General features: G+C 38.4%; 1 protein-coding gene and 1 long non-coding RNA gene across 7 annotated transcripts in view; one reads left to right on the top strand and one right to left on the bottom strand.

Annotated features, from left to right (window-relative positions):
* The window catches only part of LDAH (lipid droplet associated hydrolase), a 111589-nt gene that overhangs the window by 63679 nt on the left and 19955 nt on the right, over nt 1-27955 (bottom strand). For all 6 annotated transcript variants that reach the window (XR_014842463.1, XM_005662712.4, XM_013996308.3 and 3 more), the window contains 2 exons: nt 27778-27921; nt 8264-8433 (listed from right to left, as the gene is read on the bottom strand). Coding sequence is in view for 5 of the 6 variants with exons in the window: in XM_005662712.4 (XP_005662769.1) it covers nt 8264-8433; nt 27778-27921 (314 nt within the window). In the remaining variant the exon portion in view is untranslated. The remainder of the gene's footprint in view (nt 1-8263; nt 8434-27777; nt 27922-27955) is intronic.
* Nucleotides 1-27955, top strand: part of LOC146404936 (uncharacterized) — a 639839-nt gene that overhangs the window by 603081 nt on the left and 8803 nt on the right. The window lies entirely within an intron of this gene.

Here is a 27955-nt window from a genome sequence, read left to right as displayed (position 1 = left end):
CCTCTCTTTTCAAAACACTCAAAGCTTCGTGGTACTTCCTCATTTCTGCCTTTTATTTCTTATCAATTGATCTAGGGGCAGAACTGTGACAACAGTTACTCTGACAAATAAATTATCTCCTATTCTTCCCCTACCTCCAGACTATGCTGGCAATTGAACACAACCTTGTGACGTGTATAAATGTTTCTCACAAGCATGTCTCACTGACTGCAGATGTGCAGAATAGTGTAAGTATACCACAATCTCAAAATCTCTTTACTTTCAGAATATTCGAATTAATTTTTTTCCTAATCTAGACAAGATATACTCCTGAATCAAAACATATGTGATCTAACATGCTATTTTAACTTTCAGTAGTTTTTCAAGCTTCTTAGTTGTACTTGTGGGTATGTTTTGAATCTCTAAAATTTTGAGTATCTACACTATCACCACACTGGGGATACCCAAAGAAACAAATGAAAGAAGTTTTGTTACTGCTGTAATAACAAAATTCTTTTACTTAATTCTGTCAATTTTACTCTTGTATCTTCGTTTAAGATGTATTCATTCTTACTGGAGACAAAACTCTAACATGGTTATCTATTCTCTGCAGAAAATTAGTAGCAACGAAGTACAAATAGGGAAGAGAAATGGCACCTAACATTGAGGGAGGAGACCAAAAAACTATAAAATAAACAGGCATGAGAATTCTTTTTTTTACAAAAGCACTATGATCTAAGAAATTTCAGGACACAGGCAAAATCCCTGTAATTGTATTTTACTGTAGTACAATAACTGTATGAAAATGATGTCTTTGAATCATTAGGAAAAAATTCTTCCATAATCAACATGTACTGCTGAAAAAGGTAGATAGGCAAAAAGTACATTTTGGACAAAATTTTACCCAACTGGATAAAATAAGTCTGAGGCTTAAAGGAGTAAGGTTAAGTAATCTGGAAATTTCATTTAGAGAGAAGGTATTTTTGCCAACCAGGCAGACAAAGGAAGCTCTATGTTATTGTGCATTTTTCCCAAGGAAGGCCAAATAATATAAAAAATTAAATTTTGAAGGATCTGTCTGATAGCCCTGGAAGGGGAGGAAGTGTTATATAATTAAATGCCATATAAATCCTTAGAGGAAAATAACAGTTAAATTACTTGAATTTCACTTCATGACTCAGTGAAGAGATGAGTTTAAGAATCGAAGGCTTTCAACTCCCAACCTTGAGCAACTGTTTACACAAACAATTTACTGGGAAAATCAGATGGCACATAAACATATAGAGAGGACTGATGTTGAAGGAAAGGAGATTCTAGATAGTGGGGTTAAGATGACTATCTTTTGTTCCCGTGTCACCCCCTTCTGCCTCAAATTGCTAGGGTAGTATTCACGGGATCTCCTTCCTATTCCTGGAGCTACACAGTAATGAGTCACATGAAGCCAGCTGTGTACAGTCCAGGAACGTGCCACACACTATCAGTAGGCTCTGCCACTAACAAAAGGTCGAAAGAGCCATCAGATATTTTCTTAGATTCTCTTTGTACCCACAGCTAATATAACCATACCCATCCCTAGACCCGGACAGAGCCAAGACTGAATCCTGGCAAGGTACTTTCCTTTCAGTTTCTACCTGTAAAATTAAAGATGGGAGTAGACTGTCTCTACAGAGCCCATGAATCTGAAAATGTGTTTATAATTTTAAGTCATTATAGTACTATTTAAAAATCTTCCAGGGAGTTCCCTGGTGGCCTAGTGGTTAAGGATTTGGCATTGTCACTGCTATGGTAAGGGTTCGATCCCTGACCCAAGAACATCCACATGCCATAGACACAGCCAAACAATTTTTTTTAAGTAAAAATAAAAATCTTCCAATTATAGTCTTTTTGAATTTTTTTATTCTTTTCTTTCTTTCTTCTTCCTTCCTTCCTTCCTTTCTTTCTTTTAAGGGACGCACCTGTGGCATATGGAGGTTCCCAATGAGGGGTCAAATCAGAGCTATAGCTGCCTGCCTACACCACAGCCACAGCAATACGGGATCCAAGCCATGTCTGCAATCTATGCCACAGCTTACAGCAATGCTGGATCCTTAACCCACTGAGCGAGGCCAGGTATTGAACCTGCATCTTCATGGTTACTAGTCGGATTCGTTTCCATTAAGCCACGACGGGAACGCCCTTCAATTCTTTATTCTGAACATTATTGTCAAAATATATAAAGACTTTCCATAATTCTAAGTACCAAATTTGCTTAAACAAAATTTTTAATACCAGATTTTTAAGAGCCAATTATTTTCTTTAGTATATTAAAATATAGGTCAGACATTATGTCTAAAATATGCAGTAACTCTTAAAATTATTTTAAGACCAAAGTTTCCTATAATTGGTTACAAAAATATTATAAAGAATTGAAACAAAATAAAACCAAATAAACCAGCTACTAAACTACACATATGTCTTCAAAATCTTATGGGAGTCAAATATTCCAGTAAAAATAACAGAAGAAATGGAAACACAAGTTTCTTATTATCACACTTCATATGTTATAAAACCTAACAGCTAACTTATTTTTGGCAAAATGATTAGGGGTTGCAACACTCTGGCTAACACAAACTTATTTGATTGTCAAATGCATCTTAAATGGAGCGTGTCATGCTAACTTCAGACATGCAGGCACTGTGCCGTCTCAGAGTAGCCCAGAGACACTGAAATTTCAACACTTCAGCAGGGATCATACCGCCGATATTAACTGGGCCAGGTGTTTAAAGAGGGGTGGGGGGGGGGACTTCAGCCATGTGGTTAATTGAAACCAGATAAAGCTTTTGAATAATAAAAAAAATCATACAGATGTTCACCCTCTTCCCCGGGTGACCTTTATAGACAATTTATTGCACGCGTTATTTTCTAGAGTACGCCCCTTTAAAGAAAACACAGTTTCTCATGTCTCTCTGAAAACTCTGTAATCACAGTATGAGTTATGTCTCCACAATCAGACTAGGTTAAGCTCATGTTTCATCTGCCCTTTCCCTTTTCACCACTGTTCCTGCAAGGGCAAGAACATCTGTAAGCAGAGCAATCTTTAAAGCTGAGGAAGCTCTAAGAAGCTACGTTAACCTTAAGACGCATTGTACTTCTTTTCCAGCAGACATTGTGAATGCAAGCCAAAATAGAGAGATAGGTTCAAAAGAAATGTGTTGAACAACTGTTTTCAAATATGCACAAGAGAAATTATACATTACATGCAGAATGGATGTGGAGAGAACAAACAAAAACCAAAAGGAAAGATCTCTGATTAAGTTAAACTGTGAAGGATTCAGAAATGGATATTTTCTTCCCTATGTTTACAGAATAGTGTATTTGTCAGGGTTCTCAAGAGAAACAAAATCCATACATATATGGATATAGATAAAAGAACATGTATTATAGGAATTGGCTCACACAATTATGGAGATCCAGCTGTATACTTCAGTCCCAGTTCAAAGATCTGAGAACCATGGGGAGAGATCAGGCCAAAGGCTTGAGAGCCTGGAACTCCAGCGTTGGAGGGCAGGAGAAAACTGGCTGTCTCAGCTCAAGAAGAGAGAGAACAAATCTGCCCTTTGGGGGGAGTTTTTGTTCCATGCCCTCAACAGATTGGACGACATCCGCCCAAAATGGTGAGGGCAGATCTTTTTTATTCGCTCTGATTCAAATGCTAATTTCCTCCAGAAACATCCTCACAGACTAACTCAGAAGGGTTTTACCAGCTGAGTATCCCTTGGCTCAAACAGGATGACATCTAAAATTAACCAACACAAATAATAATGCTGTTGTTATTTCAAATATGCAAGTATCTTTAAAATGTTTTCAAAGCTTTTTAAACAATTAGAACGACTAATAATCAAAAATTGTATTTCATTATCAGTTTGCTGTATTTTATTTGACAGGACCAGGTCACTTCCTCCATCAGGAAATAAATTCAGTATTTTAGTTTATTTGCATATCTATACATATACATGCTCGGTGGTGAAAACCACACAAGTGAAATCCTAACTGCAGTAGTAGTGGGGTAGGCAGTTTCTGATACGACTCTCAGTGATCCTCACCTTCTAATACTCATGCTTTGGTGTCATCTGCTTCCCTTGAGTATGGGCTGGACCTAGTGAACTCTTTCCAACGAGCAGAATATGGTAAAAGTAATGAGACATCATTCTGTAACTGGGTTACAGTCTGTGACTTCCATCTTGCCCGCAGACTCTTTCTCTGGCTCTTCTCCTATACTGGCTCTGATGGCACAAGTTACAAGGGGCCACATTCTAAGGAACTAAGGGTGGCCTCTACCCAACTACCAGGGATAAACCAAGGACCCTGGTCCAGCAACCCTTGAGGGAGTGAACCTGGAAGCAGATTCTTCTCAACTGAAATCTTCACATGAGATTATAGGCCTGGACGACACTTTGATTACAGTCTTATAAGAGATCCTGAACCAGAGGACCCAAGTTGTGGCCAGATCCCAGATCCACAAAAACTGAGAGAATAAGAGTATGCATCATTTTACACTATTAAGTTTTGACGTTAAATTATTACATAAATTACTGTATATAATCTATAGATTACTAATATAGTAGTTAAACTAATGACTGAGCCTGTGATTCCATTGTCATTTCCATTATAATAATAATAGCTAATACTTCTATGGTACTCTTAAGTTTCAGGCACTATTCTTAATTCTTTATATAATTCCTCACAAAAATCCTTTCAAGAACATATTGTTATCGGAGTTCCCATTGTGGCGCAGTGGTTAATGAATCCGACTAGGAACCATGAGGTTGTGGGTTCAATCCCTGCCCTTGCTCAGTGGGTTAAGGATCTGGTGTTGCCGTGAGCCGTGGGGTAGGTTGCAGACGTGGCTTGGATACCGCGTTGCTGTGGCTCTGGTGTAGGCTGGTGGCTATAGCTCCAATCCGACCCCTAGCCTGGGAACCTCCATATGCCAAAAGAGCGGCCCAAGAAAATGGCAAAAAAAAGACAACCCCCCCGAAAAAAAACATATTATTATCTCTGTTTTACAGATGAGGAAACAAAGGTACTGAGAGACTCAATAACTTGCTCAAGGTCACACAAAGTATGACAGCAAGTATTTGAACTTAGGTGTCTTGGCTCTAGAGTGAGGGTTCATAGCTACTGGGCAAAGAGAACTGTAAGTGCTAGGACTGGATGCTATAAAGACAGTAACCTCATAACAAGATGCCAGAGGAGCTTTAGAGGCACAATAGAGATCAGAAGCTACGCCAAAGGCTAAAAACAAAAGGAAAGCCTGCTTTCTGATTAAGATGCCTTACCTAGGCAGGAAAAAAAAAAAAAGTAGAAGCAATATGAATTGTGAATGGAATGTGATCTAGAATTTATTGAATTTACATTTAGAAATGAGAAATACATTTTCTTATATCCACTATAATAAACTAACAGCCTCCATTTGGTATTAAAAACCACACCCAGGAAGGTTATAGTAGTACTTTTCCCAAAGGCAATTATAATACGTAAGAAGTGTATCAAGCTGGAAGGAGCAAATTCCTAGTGAGCTCCCAGACTCCACTGAAAATATTTTATCACATGGAGTGAGAAAATCAATATCCTAGGATAGGGAGAGTCTAGGAAGAGGTCACTTCCTAACTTGCCTTCAGATTACCAGGTTACACAGCACTCTTTCACACTCTAACTCACCCTCTGTTTGCATAAGATGATTATACCACCAAATGCAATCTACAGATTCAATGCAATCCCTATCAAATTATCAAGGATATTTTTCACTGAACTAGAACAAAATACTTTAAAGTCTGTTCGGAAGCACAAAAGACCCAGAACAGCCAAAGCCATCCTGAGAAAGAAATATGGAGCTGGAGGAATCAGGTGCCCTGAGTTCAGACTATACTACAAAGATACAGTCATCAAAACAGTGCAGTACTGGCACAAAACCAGAAATATAGATCAGTGGAAGAGAAAAGAAAACACAGAATTAAACCCATGCACCTACGTCTAATCTATGCACCTACTACTAATCTATGACAAAGAAGGCAAGAAAATACAATGGAGAAAAGACAATCCCTTCAACAAGTGGCTGGAAAAATTGGACAGCTACATGTAAAAGAACAAAATTAGAACACTCCCTAATACCATACAAAAAAATAAACTCAAAATGGATTAAAGCCTAAATACACGCTAGATACTTAAAACTCTTAGAGGAAAACGTAGGCTGAACACTCTCTGACATAAATCACAGCAAAATCTTCTCAGATCCACCTCCTAGAGTGATGACAATAAAAACAAAAATAAACAAATGGGACCTAATTAAACTTAAAAGCAAAGAAACCCGAAACAAAACAAAAACACAACCCACAGAATGAGAGAAAATATTTGCAAATGAAGTGACTGACAAGGGATTAATCTCCAAAATATATAAAAACCTCCTGCAGCTCAATACCAAAAATGCAAACAACCCTATCAAAAAATTGGCAGAAGATCTAAACAGACAATTCTGCAAAGAAGACATACGGATGGCCAAAAAACACATGAAAAAATATTTAACTTCACTAATTACTAGGGACATGCAAATTAAAACTATGAGATACCACCTTACACCAGTCAGAATGGCCATCATCAAAAATTCTACAAACAGTAAACGCTGGGAGGGTGTGGAGAAAAGGGAAGCCCCTAACACTGTTGATGGGAAAGTTAATTGGTGTAACCACTATGGAAAACAATATGGAGATTCCTTAAAAAAACTAAAAACAGAATTACCATTTGATTTATCAATCCCACTCCTGGGCACCTATCCAGAGAAAACCATGACTTTAAAAGACACATGTACCCCAGTGTTCACGGCAGCACTATAAATAATAGCCAACACATGGAAGTAACCTAAATGTCCATCCACAGAGTAGTGGATAAAGAAGATGTGGTACATATACGCAATGGAATATCACTCAGCCATAAAAAGGAATGAAATAATGGCATTTGCAGTAGCATGGATGGATCTAGAAATTATCATGCTAAGTGAAGTAAATCAGAAACAGAAAAACACATACTATATGAAGTCACTTATATGTGGAATCTAAAATACGACAGAAATGAACTTATCTATGAACAGAAACAGACTCACAGACATAGAGAACAGACTTGTGGTTGCCAAGGTAGAGGGGGAGCAGGGGAGGACTGGATTGGGACTGGGGGATTAACAGATGCAAACTATTATACATAGAATGGATAAACAACAAAGTCCTACTGTATAGTACAGGGAACTATTTTCAATGTCCTGAATAAACCACAATGGAAAAGAAAAAAACCAAGAAACAAAAAACGATAGCATTAGTAGTTATGACCCCTACGAGTTATTCTGTCTGCACCATTAGACTTAAGGCTCCCTTACTTCAGAGACCATTGTATTCACTGGGACGTCTTCAAAGCACAGCCAGAGGCTTGATATACACCAAGTGCTTAATACGTTTGTTGAATGAAGAAATAATTAATGTTGAGTATCGCATCCATTCAATGGGTCGTTTCAATTGTCTATGTCAGTGAAAGTATGAGGTTTGTTTTGTTTTGAAGTGTTTTAAAGTTCACTAGCTTTCCTGGCACTTTAAATAAGTCTTTATGTCTCCGGTGTCTCACTTAACATCTGGCACATAATGGCACCCAGTAAGTGTTTGTGAATGAATGAAGGAACAGATGAGTAAATGAGTGTCTCAAAAAGGCTGCCGAACTATAGAAAAGGTAAGATTCAGACTTAGTGTTCCTGAAGGTGGAGTGTTCCTTAAGAACACCTGTTTGCCTATCAATAGTGGTGATGATAAATTTTCCTCCTTTTGAAAGGAGGCAAGAATATTTGCACAATACTCTCCTTCCTAGACAGGATTCTTGACTAGGTCTTAGGTGGTGACTGCTCTTAAAGATTCCTTTACAAGAGACAGCAAGTTTATATGTAACTTAAGAACTCCAGATAACCCTAGACTAAAAGGCACTTATTTGAATATAATATTGTAAATTTAAATATACTTCCATTTTTTTTTTTTTTTTAAAGGGCATTTGTTTCTAAAATCCCTGCCTCCTTCAGCATTAACATTACGGGAACTGCATGAACATACACTCACACAGGCCCACAATAATATAGAGATGAGGATAAGGCAACTACTAAGTATCCTTCTCTGTGTTCTATTTATCAATTGAACAAGAGACAAAAAAGCAAAGGAAGTCAGAGTATTTATGCAAGGGCACAATCAAGCACCTACAGTCACCCCTGAGGAGTACTTACTGGGAGCTCAGGGCCATGCTTCAAAATCTGAAGGGAAATATAGCAGCCTATAGAATGGCCGATGACCACAAGTTTCATTTCCTTTGGCACATGAGTTCTCAGGAAAGCTAATTTGTGTTCGACTTGACCACGGAGTCCATAGATGTCCTTAATTTCTTGAGCATTTGGATCTAAAAGCAAAAACGTGAAAGTGAAAGTAACTGCTTCATTGGGAAAAACATATGGAAAAAAACCCCAAGAACAATAGTAGTAGTTATCTTTCCGAAAATTTTTTTTTTTTTTTTAGTTTCCCAACCACTGTGGATACATCTACACTTCCCCCTGGGCCCTGCTTGCAGCGCATGGAAGGCCAGGGACTGAACCTGAGCCACAGCAGCGACAACGCTAGATCCTTAACCTGATAGGCTACCTACCAGGGGACCATTATTCCTCCCAGTAGTTAACATTTTTGAAAGCCTACCACGTGTAAGCCATAGCGTTAGCACTTTAAATGCTATCCATCAATCTCTCACAATAGCCCTGGAAAAGAAGTATTCTCATCTTCATTTTACAAATGAAAATCCCAAAGCTCCCAGATAATAGGTGACAGACTGGCAGTTACGTACTTATTAAGTGAGACAGCGAACTTCAAATCCAGGTCTCTCTGTCCTCAAAGCCCATGACCTCTCAAGTATTCCATGAACTACTGCTGATTTAGGCCAGCAGTTCTCAAACTTAAGCATGCATCCCGAATCCTCTGGAAGGCTTGTTAAAACAATGATTGCTAGGACCCACCACCAGTCTGATTCAGTAGGTCTGGGCTGGAACCCAAAAATTCTAATTTCTAAGTTTCCAGGAGATGCTGATATTGCTGGTCCCAGGATCACACACTGAAAACCTCTAGTTAGGCTAAGTTATATGATTAATAGACAACCAAGAAAATCCATGACACTACTCCATTATTTTAGATAATCTTTGTTTGTTTAAAGACTGAAAGACTTAAGTAGAAATGTTTTAAACTGTTCCTTTTAACCAGCACAGTCCTGACTTGAAATATCCTTTCTTCCTTTCACAAATGAATTGTCTCCTAGAGTCTTCAAGATCTAATTAAAATTTTATCTAGGTTACCTTCAAGAAAAAGGAATGAGCCTTCCTTTGTGCTTAACAAGTATGCAATTTTTACTACAGCACTTTATCACACTTGTGTATCTATTTCCTCTCTTAGACTGTGAGCTCCTTGAAGGCAAGGTACATCTTTTCATCTCTGTGTCCTCTGTGACTAGTACACAGTAAATATTATTGTTGGATGAAAATATGAACTGACTAGACAATCTCTGAGGATGCTGCCAGCTCTAATATTCTACGAGCACAGAAAAACTTCAGTAGGTTTTCCCTATGAACATATATATATAACCCCGGTAACAGGGTATAACATTTCAGAATATCACAAGGCAGTCAATTGCTTTCCAAAACTTGAATCCCTGAGGAGTTCCCATTGTGGTTCAGCAGATTAAGAACCTGATGTTGTCTCTGTGAGGATGCAGGTTTGATCCCTGGCCTTGCTCAATGGGTTAAAGATCCAGCATTGCCATAAGCTGCTGCATAGGTCACAGACACGGTTCAGATCCAAGAAACTTCCATATGCTGCAGGTGTAGCCGTAGGAGAAAAAAAAAAGAAAAGAAAAATTGAATCACTGGAATACTAAATGTATTGCCTTCATGATTCCTGCAAGGTACTGAGGCAAACTATAATGAGCCATAATGTGGCTCATTCAAAAGGCACCCAAAACTTATTATGAAGGACTATTCTTCAGTTTTATCTGTACATGCTGTTTTGTTTTTTTTTCCTTCAGGGCTCAGGCCCCCCCACCCTTATTATTTGGGCTAACTCCTCTTCATCCTTCAAACTCTCAACAAGTGTTATCTCCTCTGAGAAGCCTTTTTATAATTCAGTAGATGAGGAATAAAGTAGCCTTCTTTTCAGTTTCCACAACATCCTGTTTACCTCACCACACTACTCCAAATTTATTCCTACTTCACAATTCACGTCTTACTTAACTCTCCCCAGTGCCTGTCATAAGCACTTCTGAAGTACTTTCTATTGGCTTAATGAGGCTTAGTTCCATATTCCAGTGGTACTGCCGATCTCCCAGGTGAGACATGTTCTGCTCTAATCCTTCTTCCCAGGTCAGCCTAGAATTCATCCTACATACAACAAGGAAGTTCAGCATAATACAGAATTAGGGAGAGATAGAATCTGGAAATTTGACTTTGGTAGGGCTTCCGACAGCTCTGGATCCAAATTTTTGTTTATTTAATATCTACTTAATGTTTGACTTGTTTACACTACATTACTCTCACATATCTTCTCTGATCACTCTATCCAGGATACCCCAAACAAATGCCTATAATATTTGCAACCCAAATTCTTTCTCTCTCAAACAGACAACTTTTGAAAATGTTGAAGTTTTCCTTTCACTGGCAAAGTATGGTGGAGTACAAGGATCATGGGCATTGGAGACAGATAAATCTGGTTCCAAATCCAGTCGAGCACCATACTAGCCATGTGACTCAGGCAAATCCTTTAACCTCAGGATTCAATTTCCTTATATATAAAATAGAGACAAGTCTGTTCTCCAAGTCCATGAGTTTCTTAACAGACTTGTGGTTGCCAAGGGGGACGGGGAGGGAGGGGGAGTGGGATGGATTGGGAGTTTGGAGTTAATAGATGAAATCTATAGTATTTGGAGTGGATAAGCAATGAGCTCCTGCTGTATAGCTCAGGGAACTATATCTAGTCACTTGTGATGGAACATGATGGAGGATAATGTAAGAAAAAGAATATATATATGTATGACTAGGTCACTTTGCTGTGCAGTAGAAATCCACAGAACACTATAAACCAACTATAATGGAAGATATTAAAACCTTAAAAAAATTTAAAAAATAAATAAGTAAAACAGAGACAGCGATTCTATTCTCCTGAGAATGTTGTTTTCATTAACACTTTAAGGCACACACGAAGTGTCTGGCATAAACTACTTGAGAAATGAAACTTATGATTGCTAGCACTTGAAATTCCCGTCATTTAAGTCCTCCCTCAAAAATATACCAAGGACATTTATATGGTTAGAGCAAAGCGAAAGAAAAGGGGCTGAATACAATAAACATTTTAGATCTTCACCGATACTAGAAATAAGGCCCTAAAACATATTTCAGATGAACTTTAACATGATAATTCAAATGATTATCGAAATGAATATTTTAGAGGTTAAGTTTGGCTTTACCTCTGGGAATTTCTCAGTAGATTTTCAAGATAAAAACATACTTCTTAGTGTTTCCTGAAGTAATAAGATTAATGGAGAAAGAACTTTCTGTAAATAAATAATCAATGATAGAAAATTTCACTGTGCTCCCTGGACATTATTTCACTAGCAAAAACTAAAGGTTAAAAGAATATCTATATACTTAACTGTATACTTTCCCATTATTATTTTAACATACTCTGAAAAAAATTCCAGGAATTATCAACTTAACTCTCCATAAAATACTATAAAAAAATCACATTCAATTGTGTCAAAATCAGAATAATATGGAAATGATTTATACTATTATTTTATAGGGAAAATGTACTCCAAGTTATAGTCAACTAAGTATATTTGGAACATAAACGGTTTCAAAATTGAAAACTGTCTGGATTAATAATAGATGGTAATCCAAATCACTGACTCTTTATCAATATATGGTCTTGAATTATCACAATAAATTATCATACTGACAATTTCCTTTTAGAACCTGAGCCTATTTCTCAGACCCATCTCAATGGAATTCACTTGACAGCTCATTTATTGATGCTAGAGTTTATTTCAAATGGTGTATATAATCTGGTCCGAAGTAGTTCTTTGAGGAATTACATAGTATCAGTACTTCACATTTACTTTTCAATTAGTTATTCAAATTGATTGATTCAGTTATTAAAATCCTGTCAATTTTGGATCAAAATATTATGCATCCTTTGTAGCTTCAAGACACAGGTAAATCTGATAATTATGATTTTCTTCCATTTTACATGAACTAAATTGACTGCTCTGACAGAAAATAGTGACTAATTGGCTCATGGTAACATTGAAAACAGAGACATAAATACAATATACCCCCTTGTCTTCAAGGAGCTCACAGTCTAATAAGAGAAAACAGAAATAGATAAAAACGCTATTACAAAACCCTGAAGTAAGTATATCTCAAGCATTTCCTTGAGAAGAGGGTTTTATTAAAGCACGATAGAAAGATAATGCTCTTTCGGATTCATAAAATGTACTGTGCCTTTCTCCAAGTAAACCAAGAGAGAGAACTGGAAAATACTATTTACTACATGTACATCATTATAATTTTATAATTTAAGATACCTATTTGAATATAATCATAATGGCCTAAGTTTCACAATATATATTTCAACACATACACACATTTTTATCTAGCTATGCAGTAAATATAAATGCGTTAAGTTTTACTATATATTGTCATACAAACAGTACTTACAAGTCTCTAATGACCACAGGCCTAATAAGACCAGAGATTAGAGCTACATGAACTTGCTGGTAGAAATGCGTCTGCAGATAATAACTCTAAATCTTACACTACAATTTCCTCAACTAGCTAAGTCTTCACCCTGCCTCCATTATTACTCCAAAGCTCTATTTTTTTTTTTTAAATGGCCACACCTGCCTTATATGAAGTTCCCAGGCTAGTGGTTAAATTGGAGCTGCAGCTAAGGCCACAGGCACAGCCACACTGGATCTGCAGCTTGCAGCAACACCAGCCCCTTAACCCACTGAGTGAGGCCAGGGATCAAACCTGCATCCTCAAGGAGACTACATTGGGTCCTTAAGCTGCTGAGCCACAAAGGGAACTCTCCAAAGCTATATCTTAATACTAACTTTAATTAAATAACTTACTTATGTAGATGAAAAGGATAAAAATGGTACTTCATATTTTAAAGAATTCTCTGAGCAAGATGAATATACAGTTTACTCTTTAGGTCAAGTTTTTAAAGCACACAAAACAATATCATATGTTGTTTACCAGTACACATACATAACTAAAAAGAAAAATGAAATTTACCCTGAGTTCATGATAGTGGAACATAAAAGTGTGAGGTGTTAATTTTAGACACTGTGATGGGTTCTGTGTCTGTTTGTGGTTATGGGAGAGTGAAGCAAATGAGGTGAGCCAGGAAGGTTGAGACAAGACCAAGCAGGAATCCTGAAGGACTCCAGACTTCACTGTGCAAGCAGTGAGAAGATCCCTGAGGCTCTCAAAGGGCAGGGCAATGATCTGGACTGTGTTAAGGGACATCAACCGCAGGGCTATTCTCCCTCCTCCTGCCCGGCTTCTCACTTCTGTCTTCCCTGAGAGTCTTAAGAGTTTGATTCTTAACTTCTTTTCCTGCTCTATCCTTTGGTTTTTCTGCTTCTTCTTCCTACCTCTTGAGAGACTTCCATGTCTATTTCTAGTGACTGTGAGCCCTGAGACTTAAGTGACTGATTGTCCCTGCTATGGGCTCATCTAGTCGTTCATGTAACCTCCATGTCCCTCTGCCAATCATAACCCTGGCAGGAGAAAGCTTTTCTGGCTTTCCTCCTTTCAGTTTGGGTACTGGCAAGGGAGTGGTTTGTTGATTCTTTGGATAAGCATGACCCAAATTCATCACGGAATCAGTTGAAAGAGTGTGTAAGTTTTTTAGCTAATGTTTTATCAGCTGAAACTAAACCACTATGATTTCTAGCTTTTATGTTACACTTTTTGAACAAATGACTTAAAATAGTTGATAATGAATCTGCCATCAAGTAAGCTGACTCCACGGCAAATCAAAGCCAGAAAGAGTTTATACTTCTAATTCCTCAAATTTTCTTTTCACACTTCTTTTTTTCCTTGAAAAACCCTCTTCTGACATTGGTGAACATCTGTTCTCCCAATTATACTCAATTTATGATTGTGATAATGTGGTGTAACTAGAATATTATTTCCAACTGTTCAAAATTTTAACATGTGCTAATATGAAGCAAAACATACTTTCAGCATTTGACGTGTGGTTATAGCTTATGTCCCTTCTCTCAATGACTACGTACCTTTCACACCATATTTTGCATGTCAGAAAACCTATACTTGAGAACAATAATCTTGGATGACGAGTAACATATCTGTCTTCCCTATCCCAAGCAATCAACTCTAACATGCATTTTCAAACTCCAGTATGTAAAACAGATGAAAGGAGAACTGTTCTGATCAAACAATTTGGGACTGGTGAAGCCCAGAACCCCACCTGCCCTTTGTAGAACTTCTGCGCTATTCCCAACAGAGATGGAAAATCACTAACCTACAAGGGAGAAACTTTTCTTTGTATACCACTGTAGCTCCACACATAATAGCCTAGTAGGTTGTCAATAAATCCTTGATGATAGATGAGTTGCCCTTTCACCCCTTCTAGAAACCACAGCTTCCTTTGGCCCGGTGGTGGCCCTTTGGGCTAATGCCTCTAGATGGCACTGTTCTCATAAGTAGCAAAGGACTCAGGCTCTAATTACTTAGTCATTAACTCAATAGCACACAAACAGCCTAAGTAATAAGCATATTCAAAATGAAGTTCTAAATAATAAGATGTCAATTTAAAACAAGAATTGAAGACATTTCCCAGAAATTCAGATACTCAACAGATACCTTCTACTGTTTTTCCCCACCAGTATTTACTGCTGAAGATCTATGGAAGTGGTTCTAAAAATTAAACCAGAACCAGCAGCATCAATGTTACCTTTAGACCTTGTTAAAAATGCAGATTCTCAGGAGTTCCTGTTGTGGCACAGCAGAAATGAATCTGACTAGTATCCATGAGGCTGCAGGTCTGATCCCTAGCCTCGCTCAGTGGGTAGGGGATCCGGCTCTGCAGTGAGCATTTTGACCCTTAGACTGGGAATTTCCATATGCAGTGGTGCAGCCTTAAAAAAAAAAAAAAAAAAAAAAAAAAGCAGATTCTCAGGTCCTCAGGTCGCTCCGCACTTCTACGGAATCAACAACTCAGGAGGTGGCCCCCAGTACTTTGTGTTTCAATAAATCCTCCAGGTGATTCTGATGCCTGCTGAAGTTGGAGAACGCCTGACGGGTTAATCTTTGAGTTTATTTTCAACTTGCGAAGTTGCTATTCACATTCTGTTCAACTTTGTTTTGTCTTCAGTATGACTTATGGGCCTTCGGTGATAACTGAGTTGGGTGTTGCTCTCATTAGGTAATTCAATATATAGCTTCTATTATGATGACCTCTCTCACTAAGGAAAGAATGTAGGAATAAGACATTGTAGCTAAGCATCATTAAGTCTGAACACCATAAAAGAGGAGGTATTATCCTCCATGCATGCCCAAAGCTATTCCCACCACTTCCTAGCTCCTTCTGTCTTTGGTTATCTCTTCTCTGACCAGAGTGAAGTTAACAGGCTGGCAGAACTGGCAGTTTTTCGAGATTTAGCATGTTAAAAATGAGCCTGTTTTCTAAGAATTATTTTCACACTTCTGTTTTCTAAAACCACATAAGATTCTAAGCAGGCATATAAATTTCCTATCAAAGGAAAAATTATGGTAGTAAACCCTAAAATTTCTTTGGGTATATGTGAAGAAGTAACTTAAAACAATAAAGATGTATCTTTTAAAATATTTCAAGATAGAGCAAGTATAAACTATATATTTGATTCACTTTCTTTTTGATTTTTATTTTCCATTATACTTGATTTACAGTGTTCTATCAATTTCTACTGTACAGCAGAGTGACCCAGTCATATATACATATGACTGGAATATATACATATATATTTCTTTTCTCACATTATTCTCCATCATGTTCCATCACAAGTGACTGGATAGAGTTCCCTGTGCTATACAGCACAATCTCATTGCTTATCCACACCAAATGTGATAATTTGCATCTATTAACCCCAGACTCCCAGTCCATCCCACTCCCTCCCTCTCCCCCTTGGCAACCACAAGTCTGTTCTCCAAGTCCGTGAGTTTCTTTTCTGTGGAAAGGTTCATTTGTGTCATACGTTAGATTCCAGATATAAGTGATATCATATGGTATTTGTCTTTCTCTTTCTGACTTACTTCATTTAGTATGAGAGTCTCTAGTTCCATCCATGTTGCTGCAAATGGAATTATTTTGTTCTTTTTTAGCCGAATAGTATTCCATTGTGTATATATACCACATCTTTTTAATCCATTCCTCTGTTGATGGACATTTAAGTTGTTTCCATGTCTTGGCTATTGTGAATAGTGCTGCAATGCATCATTTTCACTGAAAGTTTTGTGTGGATATATGCCCAAGAGTAGGATTGCTGGATCATATGGTAGTTGTATATTTAGTTTTCTGGGGTACCTCCATACTATTTTCCATAGTGGTTCTACCAATTTACATTCCCATCTACAGTGTAGGAGGGTTCCCTTTTCTCCACATCCTCTCCAGTATTTGTTATTTGTTGACTTGTTAATAATGGCCATTCTGACAGGTGAGAGGTGGTACCTCATAGTAGTTTTGATTTGCATTTCTCTAATAATCAGTGATACTGAGCATTTTTTTCATGTGCTTGTTGGCATCTGTACATCTTCTTCGGGGAAATGTCTATTCAGGCCTTTTGCCCATTTTTCAGTTGGGTTGTTGGGTTTTTTTGTGGTTGAGTTGTACAAGTTATTTGTATATTTTAGAGATTAAGCTCTTGTCAGTTGAATTGTTTGAAACTATTCTCTCCCATTTCATATGTTGTCTTTTTTTTTTTTTTTTTTTTTAATGGTTTCTTCTGCTGTGCAAAAGCTTGTCAGTTTGATTAGGTCCCATTGGTTTACGGTTGACGTCAGAGAATGTTTTGCCAATGTCTCTTCTAGGAGTTTGATGGTGTCTTGCATTACATTTAAGTCTTTAAGCCATGTTGAGTTTATTTTTGTGCATGGTGTGAGGGTGTGTTCCAATTTCATTGATTTACATGCAGTTGTCCAACTTTCCCAGCACCACTTGCTGAAAAGACTTTTTCCCATTTTATATTCTTGCCTCCTTTGTCAAAAATTAATTGACTGTAGTTATCTGGGTTTATTTCTGGGTTCTCTATTCTGTTCCATTGGTCTGTATGCCTGTTTTGGTACCAGTACGACACTGTGTTTATTACTGTAGCTTTGTAAATATTGCGTGAAGTCTAGGAGAGTTATGCTTCCTGCTTGGTTTGTGTTCCTCAGGATTGCTTTGGCAATTTGGGGTCTTTTGTGGTTCCATATAAGTTTTTGGATTGTTTGCTCTAGTTCTGTGAAAAATGTCATGGGTAATTTGATAGGGATTGCATTGAATTCGTAGACTGCTTTGGATAGTATGGCCATTTTTATATTAATTCTTCCAACTCGGGGGCATGGAATATCTTTCTATTTCTCTGAATCTTCTTCAATTTTCTTCATTAATGTTTTATAGTTCTCAGCCTAGAAGTCTTTCACCTCCTAGGTCAGGTTTATTCCTAGGTATTTAATTTTTTTGGTTGTTGAGTTTATTTATTTATTTTTGTCTTTTTGCCATCTCTAGGGCCACTCCCGAGGCACATGGAGGTTCCCAGGCTAGGAGTCGAATCGGAGCTGTAGTTGCCAGCCTACACCAGGGCCACAGCAACTCAGGATCTGAGCTGCGTCTGCAACCTACACCATAGCTCACGGTAACGCCGGATCCTCAACCCACTGAGCAAGGCCAGGGATTGAACCGGCAACCCCATGGTTCCTAGCCGGATTCGTTAACCACTGTGCCATGACAGGAACTCCTGGTTGTAATTTTAAAAGGTATTATATTTTTATATTCCTTTTCTAATATTTCATTGTTAATATATTGAAATGCAACCAATTTTTGAATGTTGATTTTGTATCCTGTTACTTTGCTGAATTCATTGATCAGTTCGAGTAGTTTTGGGGTTGAGTCCTTAGGGTTTTTTATATATAGTATCATGTCATCTGTATTCAGTGACAATTCTACCTTTTCTCTTCCAATTTGGATACCTTTTATTTCTTCTGTCCAACTGCTATGGCTAGGACACTCTTATCTTGTTCCAGATTTTAGCAGGAAGGCTTTCAACTTTTCTCCATTGAGTATTATATTTGCTGTAGGTTTGTCATAAATGGCTTTTATTATGTTAAGGTATGTTCCCTCTATACCCACTTTGGTAAGAGTTTTTATCATGAATGGATGTTGGACTTTGTCAAGTGCTTTTTCTGCATCTATTGAGATGATCATGTGGTTTTGACTTTCCTTTTGTTAATGTGGTGTACGACACCAATTGATTTGCATATGATGAGAACTTGGAATGAATCCCATTTGGTCTTGATGTATGATCTTTTTAATATGTTGTTGGAGTCTGTTGGCTAAAATTTTGTTGAGAATTTTTGAGTCTATATTCATCAGAGATATTGGCCTATGATTTTCTTTTTTGGCAGTATTTTTGTCTGGTTTTGGTATTAGGGTGATGGTGGCTGCATAGAATGTCTTTGGGAGTGTTCTTTCTTCTTCAACCTTTTAGAAAAGTTTAAGAAGGATGGGTATAAGTTCTTTGTATGTTTGGTAGAATTCACTTGTGACGCCATCTGGTCCTGGACTTTTGTTTGTAGGGAGTATTTTTATTACATATTCAATTTCATTTCTAATGATTGGTCTGTTCAGTTGATCTATTTCTTCTTGATTCAGTTTTGGAGGCCTGTATGTCTCCAGAAAGTTGTCCGTTTCTTCTAGGTTTTCAAATTTGTTGGCATACAATTGTTCATAGTATTCTCTTATATAAGGTTTTTTTGTTTTGTTTTGTTTTGTTTTTTTGTATTTCCTCACTATCTACTAATATTTCTTTATCATTTCTTATTTTGTTTATTTGGGTTTTTTCACTCTCCTTGGTGAGTCTGGCCAGAGGTTTGTCAATTTTGTTTACCCTTTCAAAGAAGCAGCTCTTGGTTTCACTGATTTTTTTCTATTGCTTTTTGAATCTCTAGGTTATTGATTTCCTCTCTGATCTTTATGATTTCCTTCCTTCTGCTGACTTTAGGTTTTGTTTGTCTTTGAGGTGGTAGGTTAAGTTGTCAATTTGAGATTTTTCTTCTTTTTTGAGGAAGGCCTGTATCTCTATGAACTTCTCTCTAAGCACTGCATCCCATAGATTTTGAATGGTTGTGTCTTATCATTTGTCTCAAGGCATTTCAAAATTTCCTTTTGATTTCCTCATTGACCCACTGGTTTTTTAGTAGCATGTTGTTTAGTCTACATGTAGTCAGTTTTTTTTTTCATTTCTTTTCCTGTGGTTGTTTTCTAGTTTCATGCCATTGTGGTCAGAGAAGATAGCTGAAATAAGGTCTCAACTCTTAAATTTGTTGAGGTTAAACTTATGGTCTCCAGAGGAGACATTTTGGGGGGTGGGGGGATGTGCTTGGGTTGTGGGATGGAAATCCTGTGAAATTGGATTGTTATGATCATTATACAGCTACAGATATGATAAATTCATTTGAGTAATTAAAAAAAAAAAGAAAAAAAAATTGTTGAGGTTAGTTTTGTGCCCCAGTATGTGGTCAATCCTTGAGAATGTTCCATGTGCACTTGAAAAGAATGTATATTCTGATTTTTTTTTTGTATGTAATGTCCTAAAAATGTCAATGAAGTCTAACTTTTCTATTGTGTCATTTAGGACCTCTGTTGCCTTACTGATTTCTGTCTTGAGGATCTGTCCATTGATGTGAGTGGGGCTTTAAAGTCTCCTGCTATGATTGTATCCCCATCAGTTTTTCCTTTTATGTCTGCTACTATTTGTTGTATGTATCTGGGTGCTCTTACATTAGGGGCATATATATTGACAATTGTAATATCTTCTTCTTGAATGGATCCTTTTCTCATTAAATAATGTCCTTCTTTGTCTTTATGACTTTCATTTTAAAGTCTATTTTTTTCTGAGTATTGCAACTCCTGCTTTCCTCTCTTGTCCATTGACATGAAATATCTTTTCCCATCCCCTCACTTTCGATTTATATGTATCCTTTGCCCTAAGGTGAGTCTCTTGTAGACAGCATATTGTAGGCTCTTGCTTTTTTATCCAATCTGCTACTCTACGTCTTTTGATTGGAACATTCAGTCCATTGACATTTAAGGTAATTATTGATAGATATGTATTTATTGCCATTTCAAACCTTCTTTTCCAGTTGATTCTATGTTTTTCCTTTGTTCCTTTCTTTTTTTGGTTGGATAATTTCCTTTTATTGTATGCTTGCGTCCTTTTCTTTTCAGTTTTTGTGAATGTAATGTTTGGATTTGATTTGTGGTTGCCTTTTTTTTTTTTTTAATATGTTAACCTCTCCCTATATCTGCTTTCTTTAGCCTGACAGTCATAGTCTTATAAACTCAAATATATTCTTAAAAAAAAAAAGTCTAGATTTTCTTACTTTCCTTACCCACATTCTGTGATTTTGAAATCTTTTTAACATCTTCATGTTTGTCCTCTTGCTGTTCCTTGTGTTTATCGTTGCTTTTACAAGAAGTTTTGTTTTTTCCTTTTAAATCTGTATACTGGCTTAAGTGATTGCTTTCTAATTGTGATTTCCACCATCTTATTTCTTCTTACTTCTTTTTTATTTAGAGAAGCCCTTTTCAGTATTTCTTTTAGAATGGGTTTAGTATTGCTCTACTTTTTGAGTTTCTGTTTGTTGGAGAAATTCTTTATTTCTTGTTCTATTTTAAATAATATTCTTGCAGGGTAGAGTATTCTAGGCTGCAAATTTTTCACTTTTAGAACTTTGAATATATCTCGCCACTCTCTTCTGGCCTGCAGCGTTTCTGCAGAGAAATCAGCTGATAGCCTTATGGGGGTTCCCTTATAATTAACACTTTGTTTTTCTCTTGCTGCCTTTAGAATCCTCTCTTTAACTTTTGCCATTTTTATCATAATATGTCTTGGTGTGGGCCTATTTGGGTTCAACTTGTTTGGGGCCCTCTGTGCTTCCTGTATCTTGGTATCTGTTTCCTTTAGATTTGGGAAGTTTTCAGACATAATTTCTTCAAATATATTTCCAATCCCCTTTTCCTTTTCTTCTTCTGGAATCCCTGTTATGCACAGATTGCCCCACTTTATATTATCCCATAGATCTCTTAAATCACTTTCACGTTTTTTCATTTGGTTTTCTGTCTGCTGTACTGATTGGGTGATTTCCATTATTCTATCTTTCAAGTCACTAATTTGTTCCTCTGCATTATTCATTCTGCTCTTTAGTGCCTTTAACTTAGTTTGCATCTCTGCAAATGAATTTTCTACTTTTTTCTCGGTTCCTCCTTATATTTTTTAGTTCCTTTCTAAAGTAACCTGCATTACTGTTTATATCTGCTCTTAATTCCTTCATATTCACCCTTAATTACTTTGGTATTTTCACTATCTCCCTTCTGAATACAGTGTCTATTAGACTGCAAAGGTCTGTTTCATTGTTTGCTGCTTCAGGTGAATTTTTCTTTTAACTGGGAATGGTTCCCGAGTTTCTTCATTTCACTTATATTTTTCTTTTTCTATGAATATAGAGAAACCAACTACTGTAGTCTTGGAGGCTATTTCTGTGCAAGAGTGCCCCTTTGTATTTTGTGGGGGGTTACTATTTACTTTTGGCATGGGACTGTGGATATTTGTTGTCTCTTTCTTCAGTGTGAGCAGCATATCCCCTTGATAGGGTGCTGAGTGTATTTCCACGGGCAAGGAGGCAATGGGCAGGGCTAGTAGTCAGTGCCTAGTTGCTGGGCTCTTGACAGTAGCAAGGACCAGCAGAAAGGTAGTGCAGGCTACTCCTAGTCAGAGTCCTGGGAAGTGGTATCGAGCCTCAGGCAGACTTAGGCAGTGCCTGGAGCATTTGACAGTAGCAATGGCAGGGTGTGTGTGTTCCCAGGGGAGTGAGAGCAACAACAGGTGGTGTTTAGTTACAATACTCTCCTCTGTGGTGCTCTCTGAGGTGACTGGGGCTGCAAGTGGTGCCTGTTCACAGACCCCTAGAAGTGGCAGGCTACACCCACCTCTGGCATCAAAGATAACTGCAGTGGTTTGCCCCTGCCACCTGTTGACCATGCAAGAAGCACCCCATCCCACTTAGCCCATGCAGGAGTTACACAGGCTTCTTCTAGCTGCAGAATCCTGGGAAGTGACAGTGATCAGGCATGGGTGAGGACTGCCCAGAGCATATGGCAATGGCAGCAGCAGGGAGGGTGTTTTCCCAGAGGAGTGAGAGCATCAGTGGGTTGTGCTTGGTTGCAGTGCCTTTTTTGCTGACCTCTGAGGTGACTGGGGCTGGAGATGGAGTCTGTTCACAGACCCCTAGTAGTGGTAGGCCATGCCCCCCTCTGGTCTCTGAGATGACTGTTGTGGTTTGTTCTCACCACCTGTAGATCATGCAAGAGGCACCATGCTGCACTTAGCCCCCTGCTGCCCTTAACCCTCAGAAGAGGAACTCAGTCTCCTATAGCCTGAGCAAGTGGCCTTTTGCCACCTGCAGCCTGTGCCAGAGGTACCCTCACCTCTAAGAGCCTGCCTGTGTACAGGGAAAGCGATTCCTATGGTGCTCTGCCACTCCTCCTCTCGCCCTCCCCAACAATGGCACCTTGCTTCTCCTAAGGGCCCAGACCTCCTCCTAAGGGCCTTCTCCTAAGGGCCCAGGTTCCCTTAGCTCTGGCACTCTGCTCCCCAGCCCATGGTGCACTGCTCCATAGCGCCTCAGGTTGTCTCCAGAGAGCCAAACCTAGTCCTCTCCCCAGAACAGACCTCTGGAGCCTGAGTCTCAGCACCCAGCCCTTGCCCAAGAGTCTCAGGCTGTGGTGTCCAGGGAGGTGGTGCAGAAGATTTGTGCAGCTCTCACTCTGCTTTGCCCTGCTCAGTCCAGCTGCTGCACTTTTCTCAGTAACTCTGAGGTCCCTCTGTCAGCTGATCTCCCTGTTGGTTAGGTGGCTTCCCAAGGTTTGGGTTCCTTTTCTCTTTTGCAGCTCCTTCTCATAGTGCTAGTCCTGTCTTGATTCCTTTTCTCTCTTTTCTTTTGTTTTACCCAGTTATGTGGAGGGTTTCTTGCCCTTTTTGGAGGTTTAAGTTCTCCTGCCAGCATTCAGTAGATGTTCTGTGCAAACTGTTCTACATGTAGTTTTTTTTTTTTTTTTTTTAATGTGTTTGTGGGAGAAGGTGAGCGTGACGTCTTACTCCTCCATCTTGATCCTTCTGAACTCAGGGATTCACTTTCTGCCGCATTTCAACGTGACAGTTGGTGAAACAGATTTATTTATTTATATGGCCCACACCTGCAGCATATGTAAGTTGCACTTCCCTCTTGACTGATGATGTTCAGTATTTTTTATATATCTGTTGGCTATTTATATGTCTTCTCTGGAAAAACTTGCCCATTTTAAAAATCAGGCTGTTCATGTTCTCGTTATTGATTTGTATGAGTTCCTTATATATTTTTCTATAAATCACCTCCTTATGAGATATATGATTTGCAAATACTGTTTCCCATTTTGTAGGCTGTCTTTTCATTTTGTTGATTGTTTCCTCTGCTATACAGAAGCTTTTATTTTTATTTTTTATTTTTTGCTTTTTAGGACTTCCCCTGTGGCATATGGAAGATCCCAGGATAAGGGTTGAATAGGAGCTGCAACTGCCAGCCTATACCACAGCCACAGTAATTGTGTCTGCAACCTACACCACAGCTCGTGGCAACGCCAGATCCTTAACCCACTGAGTGGGGCCAGGATCGAACCCGCATCCTCGTAGATACTAGTGGGGTTGTTTCTGCTGAGCCACAATGGGGACTCCCTTTTGTTTGTTTGTTTGTTTTACAGAAGCTCTTTAGTTTGAGGCTGTCCCAAATGCTTGTTTTTGCCTTTGTTACTTGTGCCTTTGATGTCACATCCAAAATCATCACCAAGACCAACATCAAGGAGTTTCCCCCCTTTGTTTTCTTCTAGGAGTTTAATGGTTTCAGGTCTTAAACTTAAGTATTTAATCCATCTTGAGTTAATTTTTGTGTATAGTGTAAGACAAGGGTTCAATTTCATTCTTTTGCACGTGGATATCCAGTTTTCCCAATACCATTTATTGAAGATACTATCCTTCCCCCATTGTGTCGTCTTGGCGCCCTTGTCAAAGATTATTTGATCCTATATCTGTGGGTTTATTTCTGGGCTCTCCATTCTGGTCCCCTGGTCTGTTTTTATGCCAGTACCATCCTGTTTTGATTACCAGCTTTGTAATATAGCTTGAAAACAAAGTGTGATAACTTTGCCTTTGTTCTTCTTTCTCAAGATTATTTTGGCTTTTTGATATCTTCTGTGGCTCCACACAAATCTAAGGATTTTTTTCTATTTCTGTGAAAAAATGCAATTGGAATTTTTGTAGGAATTTATATAGGGATTGCACTGAATCTGTAGATCTATAATTTTAAATAGAAGGTAATTAGGGAAATAAGAAAGATAAAGTAGGTGAAAGTGGTAGCAGAAGAAATCTGAGTGACGGAAGTGCTGAAACAAAATCTCGAGGATCTTGCTTATCAAGGGCCTGCTCACTGTGAGTGGAAATTATTCTAGCAAAGAGGAGCAGATTTGCCAAGACAAGAGTAATCTTACATTTGATGCTTTAAAGAGACAGACACAGGATGTCTGGGTGATGAGATAACCTAACAATAAACAACGTAAGTTCAACAGATTTGTTTTAAGAGGTATTTTCCCTTAGTGCTACCGAAGAGGCAGGCTCAAGCAGATACTCAAAAATGATTAAATTGAGTAAGTGGAATTAGGAAAAAAGAAAACTTAAATTTCATTCTCAAGAGTTGGCGTCCGATGTTTAAGTCAATTTGAAATTAACACAGCATGCCAGAACCAGCACTAAAATTTCAGGAGGCTTATCTAATACTACGATATGTGAGAATTAAGAGGAGAGGTCCAGAGCCGGGGAGTTGTGATGTTCACAGTGAGATGACACATGGATACTTGAGCTCTGGCTTCAGGAGGGAAAAGAAAAAAGAATCAAATCCCATAGTGACTCCCAAAGAATATCTACTCTGTATGCATGAGGGTGATTTTGTTTCTTAAATTCTGCAGTATCACCTTGTATCTTGACCATATGGATCAGTTAACGGCCAAAAATAGGACATGAATAAAAACACGAAACACCTCTTAATTGTCATCCACTTCTTCAAATAAAAAAAATTATTACAATTTAGCATGCCTGCAGACAGTTCATGAATGTGGAAAGAACTTCCACTTAGAAATTTCCTTTTGCTACTCAATAGGATCAGGGATTCAAAGGGCCTGCTTCTAAAAACTGTAAGGTAACACTTCTGAAGATGGTCCAAAGGACAGCTACTAAAACTTGAGCAAATATTTAGTAAAAATGTTTTAAGTGATAATTTGTAAGTTCTACTATTGCTCAGGTATAGTATCATATGTATAGGTTGACCTATACTTATGATCAGATTTAAGATGTTAATACATAACATTCCCATTTGTGCTTGTTATGGACTGAATGTTTGCGTACCCTAAAATTCTTATGTTGAAGCCCTAACCAACCCCTGTTCAAAATGTGATGGTATGTGGAGATGGGGACTTTGGGATGTAGTTAGGGTTAGAGGAGGTCATGAGGGTGGGGCCCTAGTAAAGGTATCAGTGCCCTTATGAGAGATAACAGAGAGCTTGCTGGCTTGCTCTCTTACCTGCTTACTCTCCCTCCTGCCCGCCCCACCCCCCATCATGTGAAGACACAGAGAAGGCAGCAAAGAGTGTTCGAGTGTTCTCATCAGAACTCAATTATGCTGAAACTCTAATCTTGGACTTATACCTCCAGATTGTGAGAAAATAAATTCCTGCTATTAAAGGTACAGAGTCTATGGTTTTTGTTATGGGAGTTTGAACTAACACAATGATAAAAAGAATAAAATAAATATTAAATCCCCAGGTTTTTTTTTTTTATTAACAGATTTTGTTTTTTAGAATGATTTTATAGTTGCAAAAAATTTGGACAGATGAGTCCACAGAGTTCCCATATCATCTACCCCTTGCTCCCTCCCTACCCACACATGGTTTCCCCTATCATTAGATGCTCAATAAGTACAAGAAGACGCTCATATCACAGAAAAGGCATAACAGAGCCAGGAGCAAACTAGGCCATGAAGCCATAGCCACCTATCTCAGATCAACTAAGCAGCACCCTTAGGACAAAGGGTCCTTGAAGAGAATGCCCACAGAGAAAGTTATGTTTTCTTTTTTCCTCTCGTTTTTTTAAAGAGTAAACATGCTAGAATACTTATAAATTAAAAGCAAGTAATTTACACCTCTATGATAGTACTTCCTCCATTTAAAGGCCTACAGCAATCTGCCACATGCATCCTGGCTCTCTCCCAGCTTTCAAGGTCTTTCAGTCTGACCCTGCCTAGCACTGAACACCTTCTGAATCTCTCCCTGCTATGCTAATCCTTCTGCTTGTTATATCTGCTGCTACCTCCACCCCTCGAATCCAAATTCTACTCAACTGTTAAAACCCATTTACTCCTCAAAGTCTTCTCAAACCCATACTCCCCGTTGTTTATTCCTAAAGATCCACGTGATCAGCAGGCCAGAGTTTATCACCTAATCACTCTCTAAATATGAGAATGAGAGCTTCCTTAGAGTAAGGACCATGTCTTATAATTCTTGACCATTCCTCCTAGTATAACCTTGGAACTAAAGTATATGACTGATAAATATATAGTTGATTACATTTGGTAAATAGAGAAGACGAGTCCTACACAAATTCTTTTATTAGCCCAAATTTTTAAAGAAACTTATCTGCAGAAGAATTAAAATGATGCCCCAAATCCTAAAATTAATAAAATGTAGTATCATGGGCCCCATGCCACAAGCAGAGGTTTCCACTGGTATAACTTCTTTTTTTCTTTTTTGGCTGCCCTGCAGCACATGGAATTCCCAGGCCAGGGATCAGATCCAAGCTGCAGTGGCAACCTACACTGCAGCTGTGGCAACACCAGATCCTTAACCCACTGTGCTGGGCCGAGGATGCAACCAGCATCCCTGAACTCCAGAGATGCTGCCAATCCTGTTGCACCACCCTAGGAACTCTCTATTGGTATAACTCTTTTTTTTTTTTTTTTTTTTTTTTTTGTCTTTCTGTCTTTTCTAGGGCTGCACCCATGGCATATGGAGGTTCCCAGGCTAGAGGTCTAATCGGAGCTGTAGCTGCCGGCCTACGCCACAATCACAGCAATGTGGGATCCGAGCTGCGTCTGTGACCTACACCACAGCTCATGGCAACGTTGGATCCCTAACCCACTGAGCAAGGCCAGGGATCAAACCCACAACCTCATGGTTCCTAGTCAGATTCATTAACCACTGAGCCACGATGGGAACTCCTCTGTTGGTATAACTCTTAACCTTAGCAGGCTTTCTAGAAATATGAACATCCACTCAATGTAAAGGAAAACAGATTTTATCAAAGACATACCATCCGAGGTTGTAAGAATCTTCTTGCCTTTGGGGGCCATGGCATGCCCAGCATGGCTGATAACCCAAACTGGAAACTGTCCTTTTGTTGAAGAATACAAAGCCTTTGCAAATGGTGCATAAAAGGCAGAAAAACCTGGGTTACCTAAGAAAAGAAACACAAACTTTTAGATTAATCA

Source organism: Sus scrofa, chromosome 3 (genome assembly GCF_054392235.1).
Source record: "Sus scrofa isolate SSC_HxYL_T2T_F1_AM1 chromosome 3, Sscrofa_HxYL_maternal_Yorkshire_Landrace_v2.0, whole genome shotgun sequence".
Taxonomy (NCBI): Eukaryota; Metazoa; Chordata; class Mammalia; order Artiodactyla; family Suidae; genus Sus; species Sus scrofa.
This window is presented reverse-complemented; position numbering and strand designations above follow the sequence as displayed.